Below are 26,500 nucleotides of genomic sequence, written 5' to 3' on the forward strand. Positions count from 1 at the left end.
CCGTCCTTAAACACGTGGCTTCGAGCGGAGCGGAGCAATGGCGGCAGCAGGCGGCGTGTACGAGCCGCTCCCCCCTCCGTGCGCCTTCTCCCCCGGGAGCCGGGACCTGCTCGCTCTCTCCGGTGTGGACGGGCGGATACAGGTGTGGGACACCCGGGGGGCAGGGCTGAGGAGAGAGTACGTGCCCTCCGCGCACCTCAGTGCGACCTGTACGTGTCTGGCCTGGGCGCCGAGCCGGGGGATCCAGGTGAGGAGCCGCGACTGAGGCAGCGGGGGGATCCGGTGCGGACATGTGTGGAACACGCGGTATCCGTGCGGGGACCGGGACACACGTGGGCTGCGGCCGGTGGACGAGTCACGTGGGCGACGTTCTGTCACTTGTACCGAGTCCTGTGTGCGTGTGGGGGGCACCGAGGGGGCATCCAGCTCTGGTCACTGGGGGGCACTGAGGGGACACCCAGCCCCGGTTACTGGGGGGCACCGAGGGGGCATCCAGCCCTGGTTACTGGGGGGCACCGAGGGGGCATCCAGCTCTGGTTACTGGGGGGCACCGAGGGGGCATCCAGCTCTGGTTACTGGGGGGCACCGAGGGGGCATCCAGCCCTGGTTACTGGGGGGCACCGAGGGGGCATCCAGCTCTGGTTACTGGGGGGCACCGAGGGGGCATCCAGCTCTGGTTACTGGGGGGCACCGAGGGGGCATCCAGCTCTGGTTACTGGGGGGCACCGAGGGGGCATCCAGCTCTGGTTACTGGGGGGCACCGAGGGGGCATCCAGCCCCGGTTACTGGGGGGCACCGAGGGGGCATCCAGCCCCGGTTACTGGGGGGCATCGAGGGGGCATCCAGCCCCGGTTACTGGGGGGCACCGAGGGGGCATCCAGCCCCGGTTACTGGGGGGCACCGAGGGGGCATCCAGCCCCGGTTACTGGGGGGCACCGAGGGGGCATCCAGCCCCGGTTACTGGGGGGCACAGAGGGGGCATCCAGCTCTGGTTACTGGGGGGCACCGAGGGGGCATCCAGCTCTGGTTACTGGGGGGCACTGAGGGGACACCCAGCCCCGGTTACTGGGGGGGCACCGAGGGGGCATCCAGCCCTGGTTACTGGGGGGCACCGAGGGGGCATCCAGCTCTGGTTACTGGGGGGCACCGAGGGGGCATCCAGCTCTGGTTACTGGGGGGCACCGAGGGGGCATCCAGCCCTGGTTACTGGGGGGCACCGAGGGGGCATCCAGCTCTGGTTACTGGGGGGCACCGAGGGGGCATCCAGCTCTGGTTACTGGGGGGCACCGAGGGGGCATCCAGCTCTGGTTACTGGGGGGCACCGAGGGGGCATCCAGCTCTGGTTACTGGGGGGCACCGAGGGGGCATCCAGCCCCGGTTACTGGGGGGCACCGAGGGGGCATCCAGCCCCGGTTACTGGGGGGCATCGAGGGGGCATCCAGCCCCGGTTACTGGGGGGCACCGAGGGGGCATCCAGCCCCGGTTACTGGGGGGCACCGAGGGGGCATCCAGCCCCGGTTACTGGGGGGCACCGAGGGGGCATCCAGCCCCGGTTACTGGGGGGCACAGAGGGGGCATCCAGCCCTGGTTACTGGGGGGGCATCCAGCCCTGGTTACTGGGGGGCACCGAGGGGACATCCAGCCCTGGTTATTGGGGGGCACCGAGGGGGCATCCAGCCTGGGTAACTGGGGGGCATCCAGCCCTGGTTACTGGGGGGCACTGAGGGGACATCCAGCCCTGGTTACTGGGGGGGCACTGAGGGGACATCCAGCCCTGGTTACTGGGGGGGCACTGAGGGGACATCCAGCCCTGGTTACTGGGGGGGCACTGAGGGGACATCCAGCCCTGGTTACTGGGGGGGCACTGAGGGGACATCCAGCCCTGGTTACTGGGGGGCACTGAGGGGACATCCAGCCCTGGTTACTGGGGGGCACCGAGGGGGCATCCAGCCCTGGTTATTGGGGGGCACCGAGGGGGCATCCAGCCCGGGTAACTGGGGGACACCCAGCCCTGGTTACTGGGGGGGCATCCAGCCCTGGTTACTGGGGGGCACCGAGGGGGCATCCAGCCCCCGGTTACTGGGGGGGCACCCAGCTCTGGTTACTGGGGGCACAGCGGTGGCATCCAGCCCTGGTTCCTGGGGTGCACCGAGGGGGCATCCAGCCCCGGGTAACTGGGGGGGTACCGAGGGGGCATCCAGCCCCCGGTTACTGGGGGGGCACCCAGCTCTGGTTACTGGGGGTCACTGAGGGGACATCCAGCCCCGGTTACTGGGGGTCACTGAGGGGACATCCAGCCCCGGTTATTGGGGGGAGGGCACCCAGCTCTGGTTATTGGGGGGCACCGAGGGGACATCCAGCCCCGGTTATTGGGGGGGTACCGAGGGGGCATCCAGCCCCGGGTAACTGGGGGGGGGTACCGAGGGGGCATCCAGCCCCGGGTAACTGGGGGGGTACCGAGGGGGCATCCAGCCCCCGGTTACTGGGGGGGCACCCAGCTCTGGTTACTGGGGGTCACTGAGGGGACATCCAGCCCCGGTTACTGGGGGTCACTGAGGGGACATCCAGCCCCGGTTATTGGGGGGAGGGCACCCAGCTCTGGTTATTGGGGGGCACCGAGGGGACATCCAGCCCCGGTTATTGGGGGGCATCCAGCCCCGGGTAACTGGGGGGGTACCGAGGGGGCATCCAGCCCCTGGTTATTGGGGGGCACAGCGGTGGCATCCAGCCCTGGTTACTGGGGGGGCACTGAGGGGACATCCAGCCCTGGTTATGGGGGGCACTGGGGTGACAGGCATCCAGCCCTGGTTACTGGGGGGGCACTGAGGGGACATCCAGCCCTGGTTATGGGGGGCACTGGGGTGGCATACAGCCAGCCCCGGTTACTGATGGGGTACGGCGGCGACATACAGCCAGCCCCGGTTACTGGTGGGCACTGGGGCGACATACAGCCAGCCCCGCTCACTTGTGTGTAACGGCAGTGACCACCTGAGAATCTTGTTCTAGGGGCGCTGTGCTGGTATTGATGGCCGGGCGGCCGGTTTCTTTCGCCTTTGACTGTTTGTTATGGGAACTAATGATCGAAGATTTATAACTTTTTAAGTCTTTAAAACAAAAAATAGTGAGATCTTTCCGGTAAGATGTCGGAGCAGGGCGTATGTGGGGCCACAGTGCACTCCATGACTGAAGGGATAATCTGTAGACCTGGTCAGCCCTCCATGGGATTGGGGTTAACTTCATCCGAATAGGTCTCCCCACTGATCTTATGACGGGGTCTCTCCCAAGGACAACGTGCCGTCCACCGCTCTGTTCCTCCTTTATAGGACTGGCGGTAAGAGTGGGGGGTTCACGTGTCCAGTGTGGGATCAGAGGTCGGACCCCTGCAGATCAGCAACTTATCCCGTTCTGTAGATCTGTCTAAAAATGGGAAAAATCCTTGTAGTGCCGTGGGGTGGGGGTGCGCTGCTGCTCCTACCGGGGTGGGGGTGCGCTGCTGCTCCTGTAGGACTGTCCTGGATGTTGGTTACTGGCCTCTGTCATGATGGAGCTGTCACAATCTGCATGGAAATGTCCCAAAGTGCATCAGCGCCAGGAAGGTGACACTGGCTGATCAGTAATGGGGGACACTGCTGGGTGATGGGTAGTGATTGTAGAGTGAGGGAATGGACATGGGTAGCACTAGGGGCATAATGTCTGGGAGGGTGACTGGGGTGGCAATGTGGGGTAAGTATCATATTGGGGTCCGCACATTCAGGAAGGGGCCATCGTGCAGTAACAATGTGGTAACTAGTGGCGGCTCCTGCTGCAGCCGTTGTCCCTCTTGTCAGTGACAGTATTGCGTCTCGTCCAGATTCTTGGCCTCCTGATGGAAACGAGGTTTTCTCCCATCACTGACAGCAAGCAGAGATCTTACGCAGAAGTGGAACACATCTACTAGGAAGCTGCTGAACTCTATAAAGACTAGACAGCCAATTGTGCATGAAATCCCCGTGTTCCTGGAGGCCGTCACCGTCCCAGCGGACCAGACAGTGTATCATACAGTCGTTAAGTGGCAACACCTTCTTATAAAAATAAGACCATGCGGCGGTCTATCCCTCTGCTCCCCGCTGCTCTGGTGATGTCACGTGTAAGATGTGTGACCGCTGCAGCCAATCTCTGAGCTCAGTGTGACTCCAAGGTAGACTGCTGAGCCCACAACGCTATGACTTGTCATGGTGACCTCCTAACACTGCGCCAATAGTGCTGATCAGCCACTCCACCGGTCTCTCTTGGAAGGATGTGACGGGCACAGAGAGGCCGTGTGTTATGTAGGGGGCGACGTGCACGGCAGGTTGTGTATGAACTCGCTGATGGCCCTCGGGGCAGTGGCCGCTCCGGTATTACATTTTTACATGGCTGATGTTTTGGGGTTTTTATTTCTTCCCAGGAAGCGCATCAGAAAAAGCGAAGGAAATCAGAAGCGGTAGATAAAGATGTACAGTACGACCTCCTCACCATCGGCACAGCCACCGGCACCATCTTATTATACAGTATCGTCAAAGGGGAATTACAGAGCAAACTGGTGAGTGCATCGTATAAGTAATGCCGCAGAGCAGCGCCGCCTGCGTATACAGGATCTGACCTGTGTGTGTATGCAAGGCGCCATCCTCGGTCTCTGTCCGGTGTGTGTGTGTATGCAAGGCGCCATCCTCTGTCCGGTGTGTGTGTATACAAGGCGCCATCCTCTGTCCGGTGTGTGTGTATACCAGGCGCCATCCTCTGTCCGGTGTGTGTATTCAAGGCGCCATCCTCTGTCTGACTGGTGTATGTATACAAGGCGCCATCCTCGGTCTGACCGGTGTGTCTGTACAAGGCGCCATCCTCTGTCTGACCCGTGTGTCTGTACAAGGCGCCATCCTCGGTCTGACCGGTGTGTCTGTACAAGGCGCCATCCTCTGTCTTTGACCGGTGTGTCTGTACAAGGCGCCATCCTCTGTCTTTGACCGGTGTGTCTGTACAAGGCGCCATCCTCTGTCTTTGACTGGTGTCTGTGTTTTTATATACAGTTGTGCTCAAAAGTTTACATACCCCGGCAAGATTTTTGCTTTCATGGCTTTTTTTCAGAATATGAATGATAACACCAACACTTTTCCTCCACTCATGGTTAGTAGTTGGGTGAAGCCATTTATTGTCAAACTACTGTGTTTTTGCTTATTAAATCATAATGACAACGCAAAACATCCAAATGACCCTGATCAGAAGTTCACATACCCCATTTCTTAATACTGTGTATTGCCCCCTCTAACATCAATGACAGCTTGAAGTCTTTTGTGGTAGTTGTGGATGAGGTTCTTTATTTTCTCGGATGGTAACGCTGCCCACTCTTCTTGGCACAAAGCCTCCAGTTCCTGTAAATTCCTGGGCTCTCTAGCATGAACTGCGCACTTGTGATCTCCCCAGAGTGGCTCAATGATATTGAGGTCAGGAGACTGAGATGGCCACTCCAGAACTTTCACTTTGCTCTGCTGTAGCCAATGACAGGTCGACTTGGCCTTGTGTTTTGTATAGTTCTCATGTTGGAACATCCAAGTACGTCCCATGTGCAGCTTCTGGGCTGATGAGTGCAAATTTGCCTCCAGTATTTGCTGATAACGTGCTGCATTCATCTTACCTTCAACTTCGTTTCCTGTGCCTTTGTAGCTCTCACATACTCCAAAACATCCGTGATCCACCTCCGTGCTTTACAGTAGGAATGGTATTCCTTTCATCATAGGTCTTGTTGACCAAATGTAGGGTCATTCCAGGTCAAGTGAACCAACGATTTTTACCTCTATATTTTTAATTCTTTTGAGATTTTATTTGGTAATGGGGTGACAGAGAATGCAAAATGTGAAAAAAAAAAAAAAAAAAAAAATTCTAGAGAATTTTGTACTTTTTTTTTTTTTTTTTTTTTTTTCTTTTGATTTTCAAAGTTTGGAAAAAGTGCGAATTTCGGTGTTGCCTGCCTTTACATTTTTCCTCATAACTCAGGCTAGAAAAAAGATAAGAGAAACAAAATAAACACCATTCTACTCAGAACTGTGCAGGCTTTCACCAGATATGTCACAAGAGTATGTTTGATATTTTACCCATGCGGATGCAAAAAATTTAAAACACATTTCCGAAAAAAGCGTTTAATTTCAAAACTTCAAAAACTGCACATGTGCCTGCTGTGCTCCTAGCCACATCTGTACTAAAAACACAAGCTGGGATCGTGATGGGATCATATTTTAAAAAATAAAACTATTAGTCTCAATTCGAAAATCTTGAATTCAGATCTGTTCAGCCTGTGGTCTAAGAGTGCGGGGTCTGTATTTACCAAATAATCCATGATTGTTAGATATTACTGTATTTTATGTTACAGCTTAGAAGCAGGAGAGGGCAGAGGAGAAGCTTTATTAGGGCTGAGAATGATCAGGGGTAGACAGTAAAAATGCAGAGCAGATGACCGGCCGGCAGCTCGCGCCTCCACAGACCGTATTCACACCAAATCTTAACACCCAGGAAAGTCCTCAAATGGAAGGAGAAAAAGATTCTTAACATCCAGTTCATGTATTGTACAAACCAGGACTACGAAGAGGAGGAGGAGAGAATGTTAACATATCGGTTACAGGAAGCAGAACCCATCACAGGGAATCGGCAGTACCGCACTGTCATCCCATGTAGTGGAAATAGACAGTGACAACCATGACGTCTTAGAAGGCGGCACAAGATCGGTAATGGATGACATAACTGGCGATGTGACCTGTGAATATGATCGGCGCTGGTGGCGGCTACTGGACTCTCCAAAAATTGTGAAAATGAAGACGTAGAAAGGACTTTTCTGCAGCTTCTGGTCCAGCGCCGTCCTCTGTGCATCCAAGAAAACCAGACATTGTAAAAAAAAAAAAGTGAACAAAAATCAGATATTGACAAAGGTGGAGCCGAGCACCATGACTGGCCGCACATACTCTGACACAGAAGGAAACGGCAATTGCTAGTGAGCCCTTATGGACAAGATGACATTTCACCCACTAGAAGGGACACACTGATAACAGACCAGTGTAAAAACCTACCATTAATTGTTTGATTAGTTCATACTTTATAGAACGAGGATTTAACTACTGTACTATTCTAAAACACTTCATAAATGACATGTTTAGTGATATAGTAGAAAAATTGTTCCATGTATAAATAGGTGGTAAAAATATTGGTTCTTTTAATCTTGTTTGTAACATATAATTAGGATGAGACTATTTGGAAAATCAGACTTGGGGGATGTAATCACCTTTTATGTTTTGGCTTGTTCAATGAATTCAGGTTGAAAATGCTGAGCAAGTTGTGTTATCTGCTACAGATGGATCTGGATTAGTTGGAAACTTGGGCTGAAAGGTGGCAGATGAGGTTTAACAATGATAAATGTAAGGTTATACACATGGGAAGATGGAATCAATATCACCATTACACACTGAACGGGAAACCACTGGGTAAATCTGACAGGGAGAAGGACTTGGGGATCCTAGTTAATGATAAACTTACCTGGAGCAGCCAGTGCCAGGCAGCAGCTGCCAAGGCAAACAGGATCATGGGGTGCATTAAAAGAGGTCTGGATACACATGATGAGAGCATTATACTGCCTCTGTACAAATCCCTAGTTAGACCGCACATGGAGTACTGTGTCCAGTTTTGGGCACCGGTGCTCATGAAGGATATAATGGAACGAGAGAGAGTACAAAGGAGGGCAACAAAATTAATAAAGGGGATGGGAGAACTACAATACCCAGATTAGCGAAATTAGGATTATTTAGTCTAGAAAAAAGACGACTGAGGGGCGATCTAATAACCATGTATAAGTATATAAGGGGACAATACAAATATCTCGCTGAGGATCTGTTTATACCAAGGAAGGTGACGGGCACAAGGGGGCATTCTTTGCGTCTGGAGGAGAGAAGGTTTTTCCACCAACATAGAAGAGGATTCTTTACTGTTAGGGCAGTGAGAATCTGGAATTGCTTGCCTGAGGAGGTGGTGATGGCGAACTCAGTCGAGGGGTTCAAGAGAGGCCTGGATGTCTTCCTGGAGCAGAACAATATTGTATCATACAATTATTAGGTTCTGTAGAAGGACGTAGATCTGGGGATTTATTATGATGGAATATAGGCTGAACTGGATGGACAAATGTCTTTATTCGGCCTTACTAACTATGTTACTATGTTACTATATTATGATTAAGATGGATTTATTCTGGCACTTTGTATTTGTTTTTTTGTTTCTTTATTGTTACATATAAATGTTGAATTCAATAAGTTGTAATGAACTCACACAAACATAAAATCAGATGATTCAAGGCTTAAAAAAAAATACAAATTTGATAGGTCCCAAGTTGAATCCCTGTACAAATATAATCAAGAACACATGTAACACACATGCATGTTTTCACAATTTTAAAACATACGGGTTTTTTTCACAATTACGCATCAAAATTTTGAATTTGATTTCTCCAAAACAAAATATGAAGAAACAGTCTTGTGACATATCAAATGAAAGCCGGTCCCGTTCTGAGAACAATGATGCCTCTCCCACCTCTTTATCTTAATTCTAGCCCGAGATATGATAAAAAAAAATGTAAAGCCATACCAGGCCAAAATCCGTGCTTTTTAAAAACTTAAATCTGTAAAAGATTAACTGAAGAAGAAAAATTCAAAACTTTTAATTTGTAATGAACTAAAGTTGTACTTCATAAAAATAAAAAAAAAATCTAGATATAAGGTAAAAAAAATTCATATTTGGATCACTTGATATGGAATGACCCTGTAACGTTTATGGTTGTGACCAAAAAGTTCAATTTTTGGTCTCATCACTCCAAGTTACCTTGTTCCAGAGGTTTTGCGGCTTGTCTCTGTGCTGTTTTGTGTATTGTAGGCGAGATACTCTGGGACATTTGAGCAGTAATGTCCTGTCTTCTGGTGACCATGCAGCCCATTTTTCTTCAAGTGCATCCTGTAATAGCCGCACCGCTAGTTTTCAGAGTCCTGTATTTCAGCTGATGATGTTGTGGGTTATACTTTGTATCCCAAACAATTTTCCTGGCAGTTGTGGATGACATTTTTGTTAGTCTACCTGACCGTGGTCTTGTTTTTACAGAGCCCCTGACTTTCCTTTTGTTAATTAATCAGTGTGAACGCTGCTGACTGGCATTATCAATTCCTTGGATATCTTTTTGTATCCCTTTCCTGTTTTATACAGTTCAACTACCTTTTCCCGTAGATCCGTTGACAATTCTTTTGCTTTCCCCATGACTTACAATCCAGAAATGTCTGGATCCCAGAAACTCACTCCGCTTTTATGCACACACGGATTACAAGCAAACAGGTCACAGGCGAGGATGTTACCTTTAGTAGCCATTCACACCCATTTGTATCAGCTTCTGTGCATGTTATCAGGCCAAAATCACCAGGGTATGTGAACTTTTTATCTGGTTCATTTGGATTTTTTGGGTGTCATTATGATTTAAAAAAGAGAAAACACAACAGTCTGACAATAAATGGCTTCACCCAACCACTAACCATGAGTGGAGGGAGAGTGTTGGTGTTATCATTCATATTCTCTTAAAAAAAAAAAAAAGCCAAGAAAGCAAATTGTGCCGGGCTATGAAAAATTGAGCACAACTGTACCAGGCGCCATCATCTGTCGCGTGTGTACAAGGCGCCATCATCTGTCGTGTGTACAAGGCGCCATCATCTGTCGTGTGCGTGTGTACAAGGCGCCATCATCTGTCGTGTGCGTGTGTACAAGGCGCCATCATCTGTCGTGTGCGTGTGTACAAGGCGCCATCATCTGTCGTGTGCGTGTGTACAAGGCGCCATCATCTGTCGTGTGCGTGTGTACAAGGCGCCATCATGTCGTGTGCGTGTGTACAAGGCGCCATCATCTGTCGTGTGCGTGTGTACAAGGCGCCATCATCTGTCGTGTGCGTGTGTACAAGGCGCCATCATCTGTCGTGTGCGTGTGTACAAGGCGCCATCCTCTGTCGTGCGTGTGTACAAGGCGCCATCCTCTGTCGTGCGTGTGTACAAGGAGCCATCCTCTGTCGTGCGTGCGTGTACAAGGCGCCATCCTGTCGTGCGTGTACAAGGCGCCATCCTGTCGTGCGTGTACAAGGCGCCATCCTCTGTTGTGCGTACAAGGCGCAATCTTCTGTCACGTGCGTGTACTAGGTGCCGTCCTCTGCTGGACATCGTCTCTGACCGGTCTGCTTTGAAAGCACTTGTCGTCTGTGCTGCTGAACGCTCGCCTGAAAAATATGGCTCCCAAAACACTTCCTAAAATTTGATTAACCCTGTCTCTCCTGGTTTGCAGGTGGGCGGCCATGACAGGAGAGTGAACTGCATCCGGTGGCATCAGGAGAACGGTTGCTTGTACAGTTGTTCAGAAGACAAACACATTGTGGAATGGAGCACACAGACCTACAAAGTAAACTGGTGAGCGAGACTCGGGATAGTGGGGCGCACACGGCCCGCCACCGCCATGATGGCCCGTTACCGCATCCAACAATCCACCTCAGGTGTTTACAGGATTTCTGGGATGTTTCCGTGGGCATGGTCTTCCATGGACGGGCACCGTGGTATATGCACTTAAAGCGAGGTGACTCGTGCTCCCCTCCCCGTGTCGTATGGGACGCACCATAAATCCCAGCACACGATAACCCGGCGCTATGGGCAGAGCTTCCCGTGATGACACCAACAATGGTTTCGCTGTATTCTGAATAGAAATGAAGCTACATCCTCTTGGCTGTCTGAGCGAGTTCACCTCACCTGCCGCCGTCTCTACCGCCACCACCTGCTGCGCGCCGCCACGATCCGTACAGCGGGATTCACTGACCGATCTCTCATTTCTTCTTTACCCACCATCCAAAGCAAATGGAAAGGCGACAACGGCAGCGTCAGCAGCTTGTGTATCAGCCCAGACGGGAAAATGTTGCTGTCTGCAGGCCGGACGATCAAACTGTGGGATTTGGAAACCAAAGAAATCACCAGGGTACGTGTCTGCGTCAGGGATGGTGGGGGGGACGGGGCTCGGCAGACACGCGATGGTGGCCGCTACCGGTAATGGTTATGTGAGCTAAAAAGCACAATACGGCCGTGGCCAAACAAGCCGTCTCCTGCAATCACCATGTTACGATCATCTTACTGCGCCATAAAAACCTCGGCGCTGCGGTCTGGTCCTTGTCTAATGCGTTTCTTCTTTTCAGCAATTTACGGGTCATTCTGCAGCGGTCACCTCACTCATGTTCATACCGGTCCGAACATCGGCAGACCCTCAGGCTCCACCCGACACCACTGGCCTCTACTTCTTGTCCGGTTCCGTTCACGACCGGTTAATAAGTGTATGGTAAGTTTTGTGCTTGACTGTTTCAAGATCTTTATTTGCTGTCAGTGAATGAAAGCCCGTACTGCACTGATACATTGCAGCAAACAAGGCAGCGCAGAGGCAGAGGACGCCCCTCCTGATGTCTCTCCTACATGTAATTATAGCAAACAAGGCTGAGACTCAAGAAGGTTCACATTCCTTCACAGCAAGCAGAGATATGTAACTAGAAATGCTCCATGTCTGTTCGGTCCTATTATCATTTTTTCCAATTGTCTTTTAGGCAAGTCAGGACCGAAAAGAGGGAGAAGAGTGCGGTCCTCTCCTTCACACTCACAGAATCTCCTGTCTCTGTAGACCTAGCACCATCCAACAGCAAAGAAATGGTAGGAGCTCTGCTTCATGCTATAATACTGCCCCTATGTACAAGAATATAACTACTATAATACTGCTCCTATGTACAAGAATATAACTACTATAATACTGCCCCTATGTACAAGAATATAACTACTATAATACTGCCCCTATGTACAAGAATATAACTACTATAATACTGCTCCTATGTACAAGAATATAACTACTATAATACTGCTCCTATGTACAAGAATATAACTACTATAATACTGCCCCTATGTACAAGAATATAACTACTATAATACTGCTCCTATGTACAAGAATATAACTACTATAATACTGCTCCTATGTACAAGAATATAACTACTATAATACTGCCACCTATGTACAAGAATATAACTACTATAATACTGCCCCTATGTACAAGAATATAACTACTATAATACTGCTCCTATGTACAAGAATATAACTACTATAATACTGCTCATATATACAAGAATATAACTACTATAATACTGCTCATATATACAAGAATATAACTACTATAATACTGCTCCTATGTACAAGAATATAACTACTATAATACTGCTCCTATGTACAAGAATATAACTACTATAATACTGCCTCCTATGTACAAGAATATAACTACTATAATACTGCTCCTATGTACAAGAATATAACTACTATAATACTGCTCCTATGTACAAGAATATAACTACTATAATACTGCCACCTATGTACAAGAATATAACTACTATAATACTGCCCCTATGTACAAGAATATAACTACTATAATACTGCTCCTATGTACAAGAATATAACTACTATAATACTGCTCATATATACAAGAATATAGCTACTATAATACTGCTCCTATGTACAAGAAAATAACTACTATAATACTGCCACCTATGTACAAGAATATAACTACTATAATACTGCTCCTATGTACAAGAGTATAACTACTATAATACTGCCACCTATGTACAAGAATATAACTACTATAATACTGCTCCTATGTACAAGAGTATAACTACTATAATACTGCCACCTATGTACAAGAATATAACTACTATAATACTGCCACCTATGTACAAGAATATAACTACTATAATACTGCTCCTATGTACAAGAATATAACTACTATAATACTGCTCCTATGTACAAGAATATAACTACTATAATACTGCTCCTATGTACAAGAATATAACTACTATAATACTGCACCTATGTACAAGAATATAACTACTATAATACTGCCACCTATGTACAAGAATATAACTACTATAATACTGCTCCTATGTACAAGAATATAACTACTATAATACTGCTCCTATGTACAAGAATATAGCTACTATAATACTGCTCCTATGTACAAGAATATAGCTACTATAATACTGCTCCTATGTATAACAATATAACTGCTATAATACTGCCCCCTCCGGATTTCTCTGGTGTATCTCATGTGCTTGCTCGTCTTGTTGCAGCCTGTGAAGTTGGCCGTTGTTTCCCGGGATGGACAGTTGCACTTATTTGAACACACATTGAATGGGTGAGTGAAGTATTTGTTGCTTTTGCCGCTTTTCTCGTCGGTGACGTCCCCTCTTCATCCTGAGCCTTTCCTGCTGGTTGGAAGCATCGGGGGGAGGTTGAATGTTACCCGTCAGCCTCTTGCCCCTCGGATTCGGCTGTTTCCCCCCCTTCCTGTACTTTCTCTGGCGGCTGCAGTGATGATGCTCCAATATGTGGTTTCCATTGGCTGAGTCTTATGTGAAGACGACATTTCCTTGGCTGTGTCTGAGCGCTGCCCGTCCCTCCTCTGTACCTAGTGGGGGTTCCCCTTAGAGTTTTGTTGTGTTTTTTATAAGCATGGTTTTCTTTATCCCCCTTTCCAGGACCCACAAGAAGCCCCTCGCCCCCACTTGTACAGTACAGATAGCGACGCCGGGCAGTGACGAGGAATCCACGCCAAAGCCGGTGCCCATCCACGCCGCCGGCTTCTGCCCGGACCGGCAGTCTGTGGTGCTCTATTATGGCAGCACCATGCAGCCGCTGATTGAGAAAGTGGTACGTCACGCAGGGGCTTAAAGAAACCCGTCTAGTTCCTCATCGTTGAGTAGCGGAAATTTCAGCAATTTTCTACAAAGTTGTAACAAATGCTTTGTGTCTTGCTGTCAGTGAATGGAGCGACAAGGGGGGATTTATATGGGAGAAAGTACCAAAATTTGGCGCACAAAGTAATAAGTGGTGAAAAAAAAGGTAGATTCGCCTAACGCCAGACCAGGCGGAAGAAGTGGAATTATCTCCAATTTTATGGAACTGATACATTGTAACAAGCAACTGATTGTAACTAGGATTAATTGACGTTATGGCCCAGGTGGGCGGCCACTGAGGTCGGACCCCCGATAATTCTGCGCCGTGCCGGTTATCGCCTCCTGATCTGTCTGCTGTAACATTTTCCTTTATTTTTTCGTTTTATTAAGGTTCTCAAGACGGACGAGCCGCACGTATGTTTAGTCCGAGACATCCAGAAGACTCTGACGCTCCGGAAAGAGATGACTGTGACCAAGGTGAGAGGGTGACGCCGTCCCATGTCTCGAGATACATGATGGCTGCGTTCATACAGGAGACCCCCGTCCGGGCCCTGCATCGTGGTCTGTACTCCGATCTGTGAATCCAGACTAGCTCTTCGCCTCAGTAGATTACACCTTCTGCTTGGAGTGGCTGATAACAAAGAGCACTAGCTTGAATTTCAGGGCTTCTACACCTCCTGAGATGCTGCTCTGTACAGACTGGCTGTGATGATCTATAGAGAACGGTTTCGCATCTTACCTGAATTGCAGTGATGTGTCCTCTCTTGGCTGTCTGAGCTTAGTCTGCATTGGTAACAGGCTTCTGGCACTTGTAGTCCACCTCAAACTTGGGTTGAGGCTGGCAAGGCAGAGTCGGGAAGACTCATGGCCACTTTAGTGATGAAGCTCGCAGGTTGTGCATGTTTCGCATACTATGTGTCCTCTGGGGTGACGACCCCGCATTACATAGTGATCTGCTCTTAACAGGTCAAAACTCCAGTTGTCAAACCAGCAGAGACCACCGTCCTCGTCCCTGGAATTCCAGGACACAGCGCCAGCGCGACGGCCGTTGCTTCCAAATCTGACAGGCGGGAAGGAAAAAGGAAACCTGGTGACAAGGAGGTGAGCTGCTTCATAAGGACTCGTTAATCTGCGAAAGTCTTATGATGACATTGTACTACTACACCCATTGGATCACCCCTGACTGTATGTGCTCACAAGCCCACTGCACTGAGTCCCCCATAAATGTGTCCACTACTGAACGCCATGTTTGATTTACAGTAATACATCATGTGTAGTTGCATCCATCCTTCTATACTCCAGAGCTGCACTCACTATTCTGCTGGTGCAGTCAGTTTCTCCTGCACATTCCTGCTCTCGCTGTGATGATCTCAGTCTGGTTTCGCTTCTGTCGGATTCGTGACGACGCTTCTCTTGGCTGTCTGAGCAGAGCTGTGGATGTTTGTGTGCAGCGGTCTCCAGGATTCGGTCCTCACCAGTCCTGCATCTTGGGAGGAATTTTCCTTACCCTTCGCCTTGTTTCTTGCAGATTAGCATTGAGGACAGACTTGGTGCTATGGACATCGACCTTCCTAAAGTCCCTGCCAAGAGTGGCCTCCCGCAGACGGACAGCTTCTCGGTGCTCCTCGTCCAGGGTTTGGAGAGCAACGACTGCAACATCTTAAATGTAAGGATGGGGCAGAGCGCAGCTGGGTGACTTCTCATCTGCACAGGCGCTTATGTCCTTCCTTCTTTGTGTTCACAGAAAGTTTTCCAGACGAAGAACGACTCTATGATCAAGAAGACGGTGGCCAGGATCCCAATGTACGCCATCATCCCTCTGGTGCATGAGGTGAGGACCGCGATGCTCAGACTCTTGTGATGCTGCAATGCCAGGCATGGGCAACGGTCGCTGGTCGGCAGCAGATCTCTGGCTCCATCCCCGCATCTCCAGCTGATTTTCTGTTTGCGCTTTTCCTCCCCTTCCCTGGGGATTGTAAATTGCTCACCAATATTGATGATTGGTTGTGCCCAGCCGTCCTCGACCAATCAGCAAAGCGTGGTTTAAATCCCGGCCAATTCGAGGCCGGATTGTGCCTGTCGCTGATTGGTCGTGTGCAGCTGGCACGACCAATCAGCGACGCAGAATTTCCGTTATAAATATACTTATTTATTATTATTATTATTATTATTATTATTATTATTATTTATTTCTCTAGCACCATTGATTCCATGGTGCTGTATATGAGAATGGGTTACATATAAGTTACAGATATCACTTACAGTAAACTAACAATGACGGACTGATACAGAGGGGCGAGGACCCTGCCCCCGCGGGCTTACATTCTACAGGATTATGGGGAAGTAGACAGTAAGTTGGGGGTTGCAGGAACTGTGGTGTTGGTGAGGCGGTAGCTCCGGTGTTGGTGAGGCGGTATCTCCGGTGTTGGTGAGGCGGTGGCTCCGGTGTTGGTGAGGCGGTGGCTCCGGTGTTGGTGAGGCGGTGGCTCCGGTGTTGGGGAGGCGGTGGCTCCGGTGTTGGGGAGGCGGTGGCTCCGGTGTTGGGGAGGCGGTGGCTCCGGTGTTGGGGAGGCGGTGGCTCCGGTGTTGGGGAGGCGGTGGCTCCGGTGTTGGGGAGGCGGTGGCTCCGGTGTTGGGGAGGCGAGGGCTCCGGTGTTGGGGAGGCGGCGGCTCCGGTGTTGGGGAGGCGGCGGCTCCGGTGTTGGGGAGGCGGCGGCTCCGGTGTTGGGGAGGCGGGGGCTCCGGTGTTGGGGAGGCGGCGGCTCCGGTGTTGGGGAGGCGGGGGCTCCGGTGTTGGGGAGGCGGCGGCTCCGGTGTTGGGGAGGCGGCGGCTCCGGTGTTGGTGAGGCGGTGGCTCCGGTGTTGGGGAGGCGGTGGCTTCGGTGTTGGGGAGGCGGTAGCTCCGGTGTTGGTGAGGAGGCAGCGGGGTCAGTGCAGGCTGTAGGCTTTCCTGAAGAGATGGGTTTTCAGGTTCTGTCTGAAGGATCTGAATGTGGTTGATAGTCGGACGTGTTGGGGCAGAGAGTTCCAGAGGATGGGGATATTCGGGAGAAGTCTTGGAGGCGGTTGGGGGAGGAGCGGATAAGTGTGGATGAGAGTAGGAGGTCTGGGAGGACCGGAGATCACAAGAGGGAAAATATCGGGAGATTAGTTCAGAGATATATGGAGGAGACAGGTTGTGGATGGCTTTGTAGGTCAGTATTAGTAATGTGAACTGGATACGCTGAGGGAATGGGAGCCAGTGAAGAGATTTGCAGAGGGGGGAAGCGGAGGAGTAGCGAGAAGAGAGATGAATTAGTCGGGCAGCAGAGTTAAGGATGGGCTGGAGAGGTGCAAGGGTGTTAGCAGGGAGGCCGCAGAAAAGGATGTTGCAGTAGTCAAGGCGGGAGATGATGAGGGCATGCACAAGCATTTTAGAAGATTGAGGGTTGAGGAAAGGACGGATCCTGGAGATATTTTTGAGCTGGAGGCGACAGGAGGTGGAAAGAGCTTGGATGTGCGGTTTGAAGGACAGGGCAGAGTCTAAGGTTAGTCCGAGGCAGCGGACTCCGGTACGGGGGAAAGTGTGATGCCGTTCATTGCTATAGATAGGTCAGGTAAGGAAGATTTGTGGGATGGAGGAAAGATGATGAGTTCAGATTTGTCCACATTGAGTTTGAGGAAGCGAGAGGAGAAGAAGGAGGATATGTCTGATAGACACTCCGGGATTCTGGACAGCAGAGCGGTGACGTCTGGTCCAGAGAGGTAGATCTGAGAGTCATCAGCATAAAGGTGGTACTGGAAGCCATGGGACTGGGATGTATCTGCTGCATCTGTCTGGGCTGTTAATGTCCTGCTGTGTATTTGCGGCCGACCTTCCTGCTCTAGTACCTGATACATTGTAGAAAATTATCAGTGCAGGGAAATTAGTGGAGTCAGATTGTTCTAATGGGTTATTTTTGTTGTTGTTTTCAGCTCACAAAAAGATTACAAGGACACCCCAACAAGTGAGTAGATCCCCCCCCCCCCCCTCCCTTCCCATACTTCAAGTTAACAAGTCATTTTCTGTTTGCTGCTGAGCTCCCTGCTCCATCCACACGATCAGCACGCCTCTCCTGAAATACTCTGCGCTGCTGAGCTCCCTGCTCCATCCACACGATCAGCACGCCTCTCCTGAAATACTCTGTGCTGCTGAGCACCCTGCTCCATCCACACGATCAGCACGCCTCTCCTGAAATACTCTGCGCTGCTGAGCACCCTGCTCCATCCACACGATCAGCACACCTCTCCTGAAATACTCTGCGCTGCTGAGCACCCTGCTCCATCCGCACGTATCGGCACACACCTCTCCTGAAATACTCTGCGCTGCTGAGCACCCTGCTCCATCCGCACGTATCGGCACACACCTCTCCTGAAATACTCTGCACTGCTGAGCACCCTGCTCCATCCACACGATCAGCACACCTCTCCTGAAATACTCTGCGCTGCTGAGCACCCTGCTCCATCCGCACGTATCTGCACACACCTCTCCTGAAATACTCTGCGCTGCTGATCACCCTGCTCCATCCACACGTATCGGCACACACATCTCCTGAAATACTCTGTGCTGCTGTGAAGCTCTGCCCTCTTCCTGCCTCTGCTGACGTTGTCCTCTTTTCTCCGCAGTGCCATCCTGATGGTGCGCTGGCTGAAGGCCGTCCTGGTGCATCACGCCTCCTACCTGTCCACTGTAAGTGTGGCGCCCCCTGGTGGCCGCTGGCTTTCTATGATTCTCTCTTCCCCGCTGGTCCTGACCTCTCTGCTTTCTTGCAGCTGCCGGATTTGGTGCCGCAGTTGGGCGCCCTGTATCAGCTGATGGAGACCCGCGTGAAGACCCTGCACAAGATGTCGCGTCTGAGCGGGAAGCTTTACCTGCTCATCACACAGGTCAGCGCTCCCAGGGCACGGACCCCAATGGTCGGGTTATGGGAGAATCTCCTCTTACTGAGGGGCACTACTGTGTACTCTGAAATGGCTGATAACAGAAAGTAATAGCTTTCTCAGGTCTCTTAGGTTTTTAACCACTTTCATGCTCCATGATGGATGTCATGGCTGGGGGGGAGGTGGGGGCACCATACAGCCGGCACCTGAGTGTTTTAGTGACAGGAGTAACAAGGTTATGGCTCTTTATTATTATTATTATTATTATACATTTTTATAGCGCCATTTATTCCATGGCGCTTTACATGTGAATACGGGGCAAATATAGACAATTACATTAAACATGAGCAGATAACAAGGCACACGAGTACATAAGGAGGGAGGACCCTGCCCGCGAGGGCTCACAGTCGGCAGGGGGTGGGTGAGGATACACTAGGAGAGGGAAGAGCTGGCTGTGCGGCTGTTCAGTAGGTTGAGGATCACTGCAGGCTGTAGGCTTGTCGGAAGAGATGAGTCTTCAGGTTCTTTTTGAAGGTTTCTATGGTAGGCGCGAGTCTGATGTGTTGGGGTAGAGAGTTCCAGAGTATGGGGGAAGCACGGGAGAAGTCTTGGATGCGGTTATGGGAAGAAGAGATGAGACGGGAGTCGAGAAGGAGGTCTTGGGAGGATCGGAGGTCGCGTGTAGGTAGGTACCGGGAGACCATGTCACAGATGTATGGAGGAGACAGGTTGTGGATGGCTTTGTATGTCAGTGTGAGGGTTTTGAACTGGAGTCTCTGGGCGATAGGAAGCCAGTGAAGGGCTTGACACAGGGGAGAGGCTGGGGAATAGCGGGGGGACAGGTGGATTAGTCGGGCAGCAGAGTGTAGGATGGATTGGAGTGGTGCCAGAGTGCTAGAGGGGAGTCCAGAGAGTAGGAGGTTGCAGTAGTCGAGGCGGGAGATGATAAGGGCATGCACTAGCGTTTTTGCAGTGTTGCGGTCAAGGAAAGCACGGATCCGGGAAATATTTTTGAGTTTGAGACGACAGGAGGAGGCAAGGGCTTGGATATGTGGCTTGAAAGAGAGGGCAGAGTCGAGGATCACCCCGAGGCACCGGGCGTGTGGGACTGGGGATAGTGAGCAGCCATTGACAATGATGGATAGGTCTGGTCTTTATAAAAAAGGGTAGACATGCTAAAGATTGAGAACTGGGGGTCCGCATGTTACGGGGGGCGTCTCTGCAGAACTCCTGCCTGTGATGACATGAAGAGAACGGTTTCGCATCTCTCCTGATGAGCAGTGATGTGGTCTCTTGGCTGTCTGAGCATGGTCTGCGCCGGGTGGGGGGTACAGGATTTGGGGGCACAGGATTATTGGGTCCCTGGGATTCAGCTACAAGGCGCCTCTTCCTTGTTCAAATAGATTTTTATTAAGAATAACAAGGCAATTAACATGTTACATTCACATTTTCAATACAAAATTCCCCACCCCCTTCAAGCAGCCCCCTTCAAGCAGCCCCCTTCAAGCAGCCCCCTTCAAGCAGCCCCCTTCAATCCCAAGACCCCCCTCCCACCCCACAAAGCAGCTCACCTTGCTAGTTACTACCATCATTAAAACAATAGAGTATCTAATCCCTCAACCATTCGTATAAGCCACACTTCACATTACTATCCCATAGCAATCCATGGAGACCACATTTTATTGAACGTTTCAGTTTTCCCTTTCTTCTTATAAATCCCTTTTTCTAGTGTCAGGCCCTGCTTCACATACTGGAGGAACTCTCCTCTTGACGGCGGCTCTTCCCTAATCCAGTTTCTAGCTATCACCTTCCTAGCCATATACAACAATCTGGCTATAGCTATCTTTAGGTGTTTATCCACTCCAATCTCATCCACGCATCCCAACAAACAGACAACTGGATCCCTTGGCACCGTGGATCCATACGCACCTTCCATACGACTCAAAACTACCACCCAGAAGGCAGCCAACCTCGGACATGTCCACATCATATGGAAAATGTCTGCATCCGTAGACTTACACCTCGGACATTCAGAGTCATTACGCAATCCTGCCTTATATAGCACCATCGGAGACCTATAAACTCTGTGTATCACATAGAGCTGTGACAGTCTATACGGTTCACTCAGCGACAGTCTTGGGATCCATTCCAACACCGACTCCCAAGTCTCGTTATCTATTGGGCCCAAATCCCTTTCCCATTTAGCTCTCGCCATTATTGGAAACCCCAATAGAAAAGTGTGCAATAGATCCCTGTACAGAGTGGATATGACTCCTCCAGTCGTCCCATCATTACACACATACTCCAGTACTATATCCCTTTGAATCCTAATACCTCCGTTCCTACTCTGAGCTCCAAAGGCATGCCTCATCCGCAAATATTGATACTCCCCTGCAGACCCAAGACCAAATTCCGCCTGCAATTGGGAAAATGATTTCAGTTCACCTTGTTCAATTATTTGATACACATACTGAATCCCTTTGCCCAACCACTCTCTCAGTACCCCCAGTGCCTCAAATTCTTTCAGATTGTTATTATGCCATAGCGGCGAGTATCTAGTCAAGTCCGTGATCCCACGTACGTGCCTCAATCTACTCCACAGCTTGCGTATCAACAGCAAAGTCAGATATAGCTTCCCCAAACTCTCCAAATATCCATCCTCCAAACATTGCACCACTGGCCTTCTTTTTGTCACCACCTCCATCAACCGCTGTACTGCCCCAGATGACCCCCCATGCGCCCAGCCCCTTAGATGCTGACTCTGGGCTGCAAGGAAGTACAACTCAGGGTTAGGCAATGCCAGACCCCCATCATCCTTGGGTCGCTGAAGTGTCTCCAGTCTGATACGCGGATGCTGCCTCCCCAAATCAGATTCCTAAACAGAGCGTTGATCTGTCTAAAATTTCCCACGTGGTATCCAAACCGGCGCATTGTGAAGAATATACAGTATTTTCGGCATCAGAATCATTTTGATAAGATTCACCCTGCCTACCACAGACAAATGTAGCTTAAGCCATGCATCCGCCTTTGCCTTGAGGGCACCCAAGATTGGAGTCAGATTCTCATGTATATAGTCAGTGACCGGCATAGATACCCATATTCCCAGGTACTTAAATTTACTCGTCACCTCCAGTCGCCCGTCCTCCAATGCTTCCCCATCCACATCGTCCACCTTAAACAAGACAGACTTACTCCAATTTATCCTAAGTCCCGACACTGATCCGAATCGTTCAATAATCCCAATGGCTCCCTCCAAGGATGCAACCGGGTCAGCCAGAAATAACAAAATGTCATCCGCATACAACGCCACCCTTTCTTCAATCCCCATATTTAAACCCCGTCATCTCATCAGACCGTCGAAGCGTAGCAGCCAGCGGTTCCACCGCCAGAGCAAACAAAAGGGGGGAAAGCGGACACCCCTGTCTCGTCCCTCTCGCCAATTGTATGGTCCGTGACAACTCCCCGTTCACCCTAACCCTGGCCATCGGCATCGAGTACATTAATTGAATCCATGATATGAACTGCGGTCCAAACCCCATTCTTCGCAACACCTGCCAGAGATACCCCCACTCCACACTATCGAACGCCTTGTGAGTGTCTAAAGATGCAATAACTCTCTGGCCACAGTTATCGGATCTGAGTTGCAAGTTCATATACAGCCTTCGTAGATTAATCGCAGTTGACCTATCAGGCATAAAGCCAGACTGGTCTGAGTGTATCAGGCCAGAAATAACACTTGTCAACCTCATCGCCAACACCTTAGCCAGGAGTTTAACATCTATAATAAGCAAAGAAATTGGCCGATATGAGTCCGGCTGTGTCGGGTCCTTCCCCTCCTTTGGAATCACCACTATTGTGGCCTCCCGCATAGATGCCGGTAGCCTTCCACCATTCCTAGCCTCCTCCAGGACCGCCTTCAATTTAGGGATCAACACTTCCCCCAAATTTTTATAAATTTCGGCAAAGGCGCCTCTTCCTCACGTTGCAATACTCTTGTCTTTCCACCAGGTGTCAGCAGCTGAGATCTCGCAGAGGATAAAAGCCAATCAGGAGGCCAAGGTGGTGTACGAAGAAGGTGGGAACCAATCACTTACTAGCTGACACATGCACACCAGAGGACCCCTTTAATATAAACATGTGACATTTAAGCAAAAAAATTAAGTGTCAAGTTTAGTATTGCTACATCTGTAATCTTCTCACCTGGACAGTCATCATGGCTAAACGGCCTGCACTCCAGACTGATACACTGTAACGAAGTATCAGACCGTGGAGAGACTGTAACAAACCCTCAGCTGTGAGCAGCGTAGGTCTGTACAGTTGTGCAGCCTCTGGATGGGCATAAAAGATGGTCACAAACAGCAATCAGAGATGGACAAAGTTTTATTAGAAGTTGTAGAACTTTGTGTCGTCTGATAATAAAGCTTTAGTCGCAGAGATCCCCTCCCGGCAGCGTTACATTAGGGACTACGGGGCGGCGGCGGCTGTAGATTATTATTGGTCGGACTTAGGTGTGACGACTTTCATTTTTCTGTTTTTAGTTAAAGGCGCCTTTATGGTGCTAGCCATCATTAAAGGGGTCCTCACTATGGAACTTGTATATTTGGGGGCGAGGGTCCCATTTCTAATCCTAATGTTCCTCTATTTCTGCTCTGGGATTAAGTATTAAGTTTTTTTTTTCTTGCAGAATCGTCAGACGATGAGGCCGGTGATGAGGATCACAACATGGACTCTGATGTAAGTACCAGACATTGATCTCTAACTTTATGCAGAAAACTACAACACCCAGGAGACCTTGACTACGTCTGTCACTTTACGTGTGTTTACAGATCGCTCCCAATGTCCTCTGATATCAGGCAATGATTGATCTTTAACGGAGAGGACTTATAATAAACGTTATGCAATAACCCTTTAAGATTCAACAAATGTAACATTAAGGAGTTCAACTAAGTTTTGTGTGGACATTTTGATTTTCTAGGTGAAATCTGTATTGTTCAGTTCTATATTTAACCACTGGGTGGCGATGTTGTGCTAGAGTCCAGTTTGTTGCAGCAGTGACACCTGGTGGTGAACTGTGTTAGTGCAGTTTTCTGTTCAGTTACTATGTAAATGAAGTTTAACCCATGTTATTTTTTTCTTCTTTAGGAGAATTGGGAAGAAAGTGACGAGGAAGCGGAGACAGGAGAAGAATCTGAAGAGGAGGATTCAGAAGAAGAGATAAATGTGGACAAAGCAGATGGAGATTCAGATGTCGACCTTGGGAATGAAAGTGAAGAAGAATAACTTATCCCATATGGTGGACGATTGCTTAAAGGTGCCCGTCTGTCACTGTGCAGACTGTGGGAAAACGGCGGCAGCGTCAGGACCGGGACCGAGCGCAAGCAAACTGAATGTTCCTATAACCGTGTCTGCCTTTTTGAGAATCCCACCCGCCCTCCCTGTTCTCCGGGGTCTTCTCAATAACTAGCCACACAACGTCCACAGATGCTCTACGTTCTGGACTACATGGTCACCTTCCATATCTTTTTATTTTTTTCTTTACCCCTCCCTTGTGGGTTTTACAAAATAGACAAGGAGAATCCTATGTTCCACGGTAGCGGCGGTGTGCGGTTTTATACTTTCCACTGATTTTTGACGCAAAGCACTCAGCGAGTCTATGAAAGAAAGCTGAAAAAAAACATTTCATAAAGCGATCGATCGATCACTAAGCGGACTAATATAGAGGGGAATAAAATGGCGACCACCTCTGCGCCAACCAATTTTATGGTTTAGTTCATGACCGATATGCAGCGGGCCGAGACCTTCGCTATATAATCATTTTTGGCTATTAAAATATTTAATTTTTATTTTTTATTTTCTTTTAAATGAAGCAAAAAAAAAAAACTGCAAAATTTTTTTATTTTTTTTCAAAAAGTTGCGTTCTCTTCAGGCTGCAGTGCGCCCAGAAACCTCCGGACTAATGTACAGTATATTTGTCTATATCTGAAGTTAATGGCAGGTTAATATCGCCACCTTTGTAAAGTGAATAAAAAAAATAATTCTAGTTCTCCTTTACTCCCTGAGGTCCTTGTGCTGCTTTTATTGGTCCTGAGTGCGGAGATGGTGACGCTCAGGGACAGGAGAGCAAACAAGGCTGCTGAGGATAGTCCGGGCTGGTGACGTCACACCTCTATCTGTCGGGGGGGCTCTTCAGGGGTCCCAGCAATCGGCAAAGGGCAAGTTATCACCTATGGAACAGATTGGTGAAGATGGAAATAGTGAAAAGTTCTGCAAACGTCCAGTCGACTCTATTTCTGTCCTCCGTTTTCCATATCTCTGCTTACAGACAATGAATTGGACTTTTCCAGTGTAATTATCCTATGATTATATATAATTCACTGCCGATCGCTGGGGGTCTGTGGACCAGCTATGACCTATACGGTGGTCGTGCAGAGCGGTGGACGGATGTATACTCGCTGCTCACCCCGTGCACCAAATACAAAAGCAGTGCACTTCAGAGCAGTATTTATTTTTTTTCTTGTGATTAGTGGGGTCTGAAGCCCTGGACCCCTCCGGCCTTTATAATCCTATAGTCCATGGATGCGGAGCCACAGTCCCATCGCATCGGGTTCACTAATCAGAAGTGTTGGGATCCATCCAGAGATGCAAATCCATCCTGAGCGACTTCTCGCAGTTCGGCCTTTACTACCGTAGCAGAGAATCTTCTGTGAGATCAATGACCTGAAATCCAGACTGACACATTGTAACGAACATATCGGGCTCGGAGGGATTTATGCCTGAAGGATTGTGTAGACCGGATGCAAATGTCACAAGTAGTGATGAGCGAAGGTGTCTGAGTACGTCGGGCGCTCAAGTAAAATGTGCGAGTCCCTCCTGTGTTGTGTATCAGCCGTTCGTCGTCCAGCGCGCGACATTCTCCGACACCTTCGCTCATCACTAGTAACAAACACTCAGCGGGGGCAAGTTTTGGGTCTGTTGGTTTTTTGTTTTTTTTTCTCCCAAGATTGATTTTTTTTTATTTAACCTGAGCTCCTCATGAGATGAGGGTCCGCGCTTGACCGCCTCTTTCCTACCTCTTCACCGGCGCCCCCTGCTGTTCTAAGATTTTCTTTCCTTTGTTAAAAAGATGCAACATATAGTTTACCAAATTGTCTAATATATTTGCTTAAAAGATCCCTTGGAGAAGGACTGTCCTGCACCCCCTCTTCAATGTAAGCATTCGTTCAGACATGGACAGGTGGGCCGCCATCGACAGACCCAATACATCTCCTTTAAAAGGCCCCATGCGGAAGCTTTAATGCAGAGGCCTGGCTGTCACATCTGGCCTATACAAAAACTCCCAGGAGTCCTTGTATCATTCTGTGCTCCCTGGAGGACCCCTTTAGCACTCACACACACACAATAGACAACTTGGGGGTCCGTCCACCGGGGTCGCAGACTGCGGCCCACCCAAGACCACTACTCCATCCTATATGGGGCTGACAAATCTGAGCACCGTGTTTGGCCACTCCGCCGTCTGTTTTTCTGCAGTTGTGGATGGGAGAAACTTATTTTTATTCTCCATGTGAGAAGAATGGACGATAATCGGAATATGAGTGGATCCATGTAGGAGAGAAAATAAACCTTTGACACCGGCTATATCCCCCTTAATTAGGTTCTGGGGCCGAGTCCTCGCTGCCCCGCATGTTCGCCTCTATGGATCTCGAATGGAATTTGCTTCAGCTCTTCTCTGTTGTAAAGCTCTGCTTGCTGTCAGTGAATGACAACATTTTTGTGTCGCCCACGTATGTATC

General features: G+C 49.5%; 1 protein-coding gene and 5 non-coding genes across 6 annotated transcripts; all 6 read left to right on the forward strand.

Moving 5' to 3' along the window:
- Positions 1 to 24,761, forward strand: WDR43 (WD repeat domain 43). The gene is made up of 18 exons (XM_069768355.1): positions 1 to 247; positions 4,427 to 4,561; positions 10,357 to 10,478; positions 10,914 to 11,034; positions 11,249 to 11,388; positions 11,648 to 11,750; positions 13,206 to 13,270; positions 13,614 to 13,785; positions 14,202 to 14,288; positions 14,778 to 14,912; positions 15,340 to 15,477; positions 15,556 to 15,642; positions 17,766 to 17,797; positions 18,456 to 18,519; positions 18,603 to 18,716; positions 22,719 to 22,785; positions 23,395 to 23,444; positions 23,853 to 24,761. The coding sequence occupies exons 1-18, from the start codon at positions 38 to 40 to the stop codon at positions 23,988 to 23,990; spliced, it is 1,980 nt and encodes a 659-aa protein (XP_069624456.1). The 5' UTR covers positions 1 to 37; the 3' UTR covers positions 23,991 to 24,761.
- LOC138639851 (small nucleolar RNA SNORD53/SNORD92) lies at positions 10,723 to 10,800 on the forward strand. The gene has a single exon (XR_011313379.1). It is a non-coding gene; the product is annotated as a small nucleolar RNA SNORD53/SNORD92 (small nucleolar RNA).
- Positions 13,441 to 13,523, forward strand: LOC138639850 (small nucleolar RNA SNORD53/SNORD92). Its single transcript, XR_011313378.1, has one exon. It is a non-coding gene; the product is annotated as a small nucleolar RNA SNORD53/SNORD92 (small nucleolar RNA).
- Positions 14,512 to 14,591, forward strand: LOC138639849 (small nucleolar RNA SNORD53/SNORD92). The gene has a single exon (XR_011313377.1). It is a non-coding gene; the product is annotated as a small nucleolar RNA SNORD53/SNORD92 (small nucleolar RNA).
- Positions 15,168 to 15,240, forward strand: LOC138639848 (small nucleolar RNA SNORD53/SNORD92). The gene has a single exon (XR_011313376.1). It is a non-coding gene; the product is annotated as a small nucleolar RNA SNORD53/SNORD92 (small nucleolar RNA).
- Positions 19,941 to 20,019, forward strand: LOC138639852 (small nucleolar RNA SNORD53/SNORD92). The gene has a single exon (XR_011313380.1). It is a non-coding gene; the product is annotated as a small nucleolar RNA SNORD53/SNORD92 (small nucleolar RNA).
- Positions 24,762 to 26,500: the final 1,739 nt, after the last annotated feature.

This window comes from Ranitomeya imitator, chromosome 5 (genome assembly GCF_032444005.1).
Source record: "Ranitomeya imitator isolate aRanImi1 chromosome 5, aRanImi1.pri, whole genome shotgun sequence".
Taxonomy (NCBI): domain Eukaryota; kingdom Metazoa; phylum Chordata; class Amphibia; order Anura; family Dendrobatidae; genus Ranitomeya; species Ranitomeya imitator.

What these genes read in the sequence shown, in the direction of transcription:
- WDR43 (XM_069768355.1), top strand. Translation starts at nt 38, where the DNA reads ATGGCGGCAGCAGGCGGCGTGTACGAGCCGCTCCCCCCTCCGTGCGCC. An exon ending in AAACCAAAGAAATCACCAGG is followed by an intron (nt 11,035 to 11,248) that starts GTACGTGTCTGC and finishes TCTTCTTTTCAG; the next exon opens with CAATTTACGGGTCATTCTGC. An exon ending in ACGCCTCCTACCTGTCCACT is followed by an intron (nt 18,520 to 18,602) that starts GTAAGTGTGGCG and finishes GCTTTCTTGCAG; the next exon opens with CTGCCGGATTTGGTGCCGCA.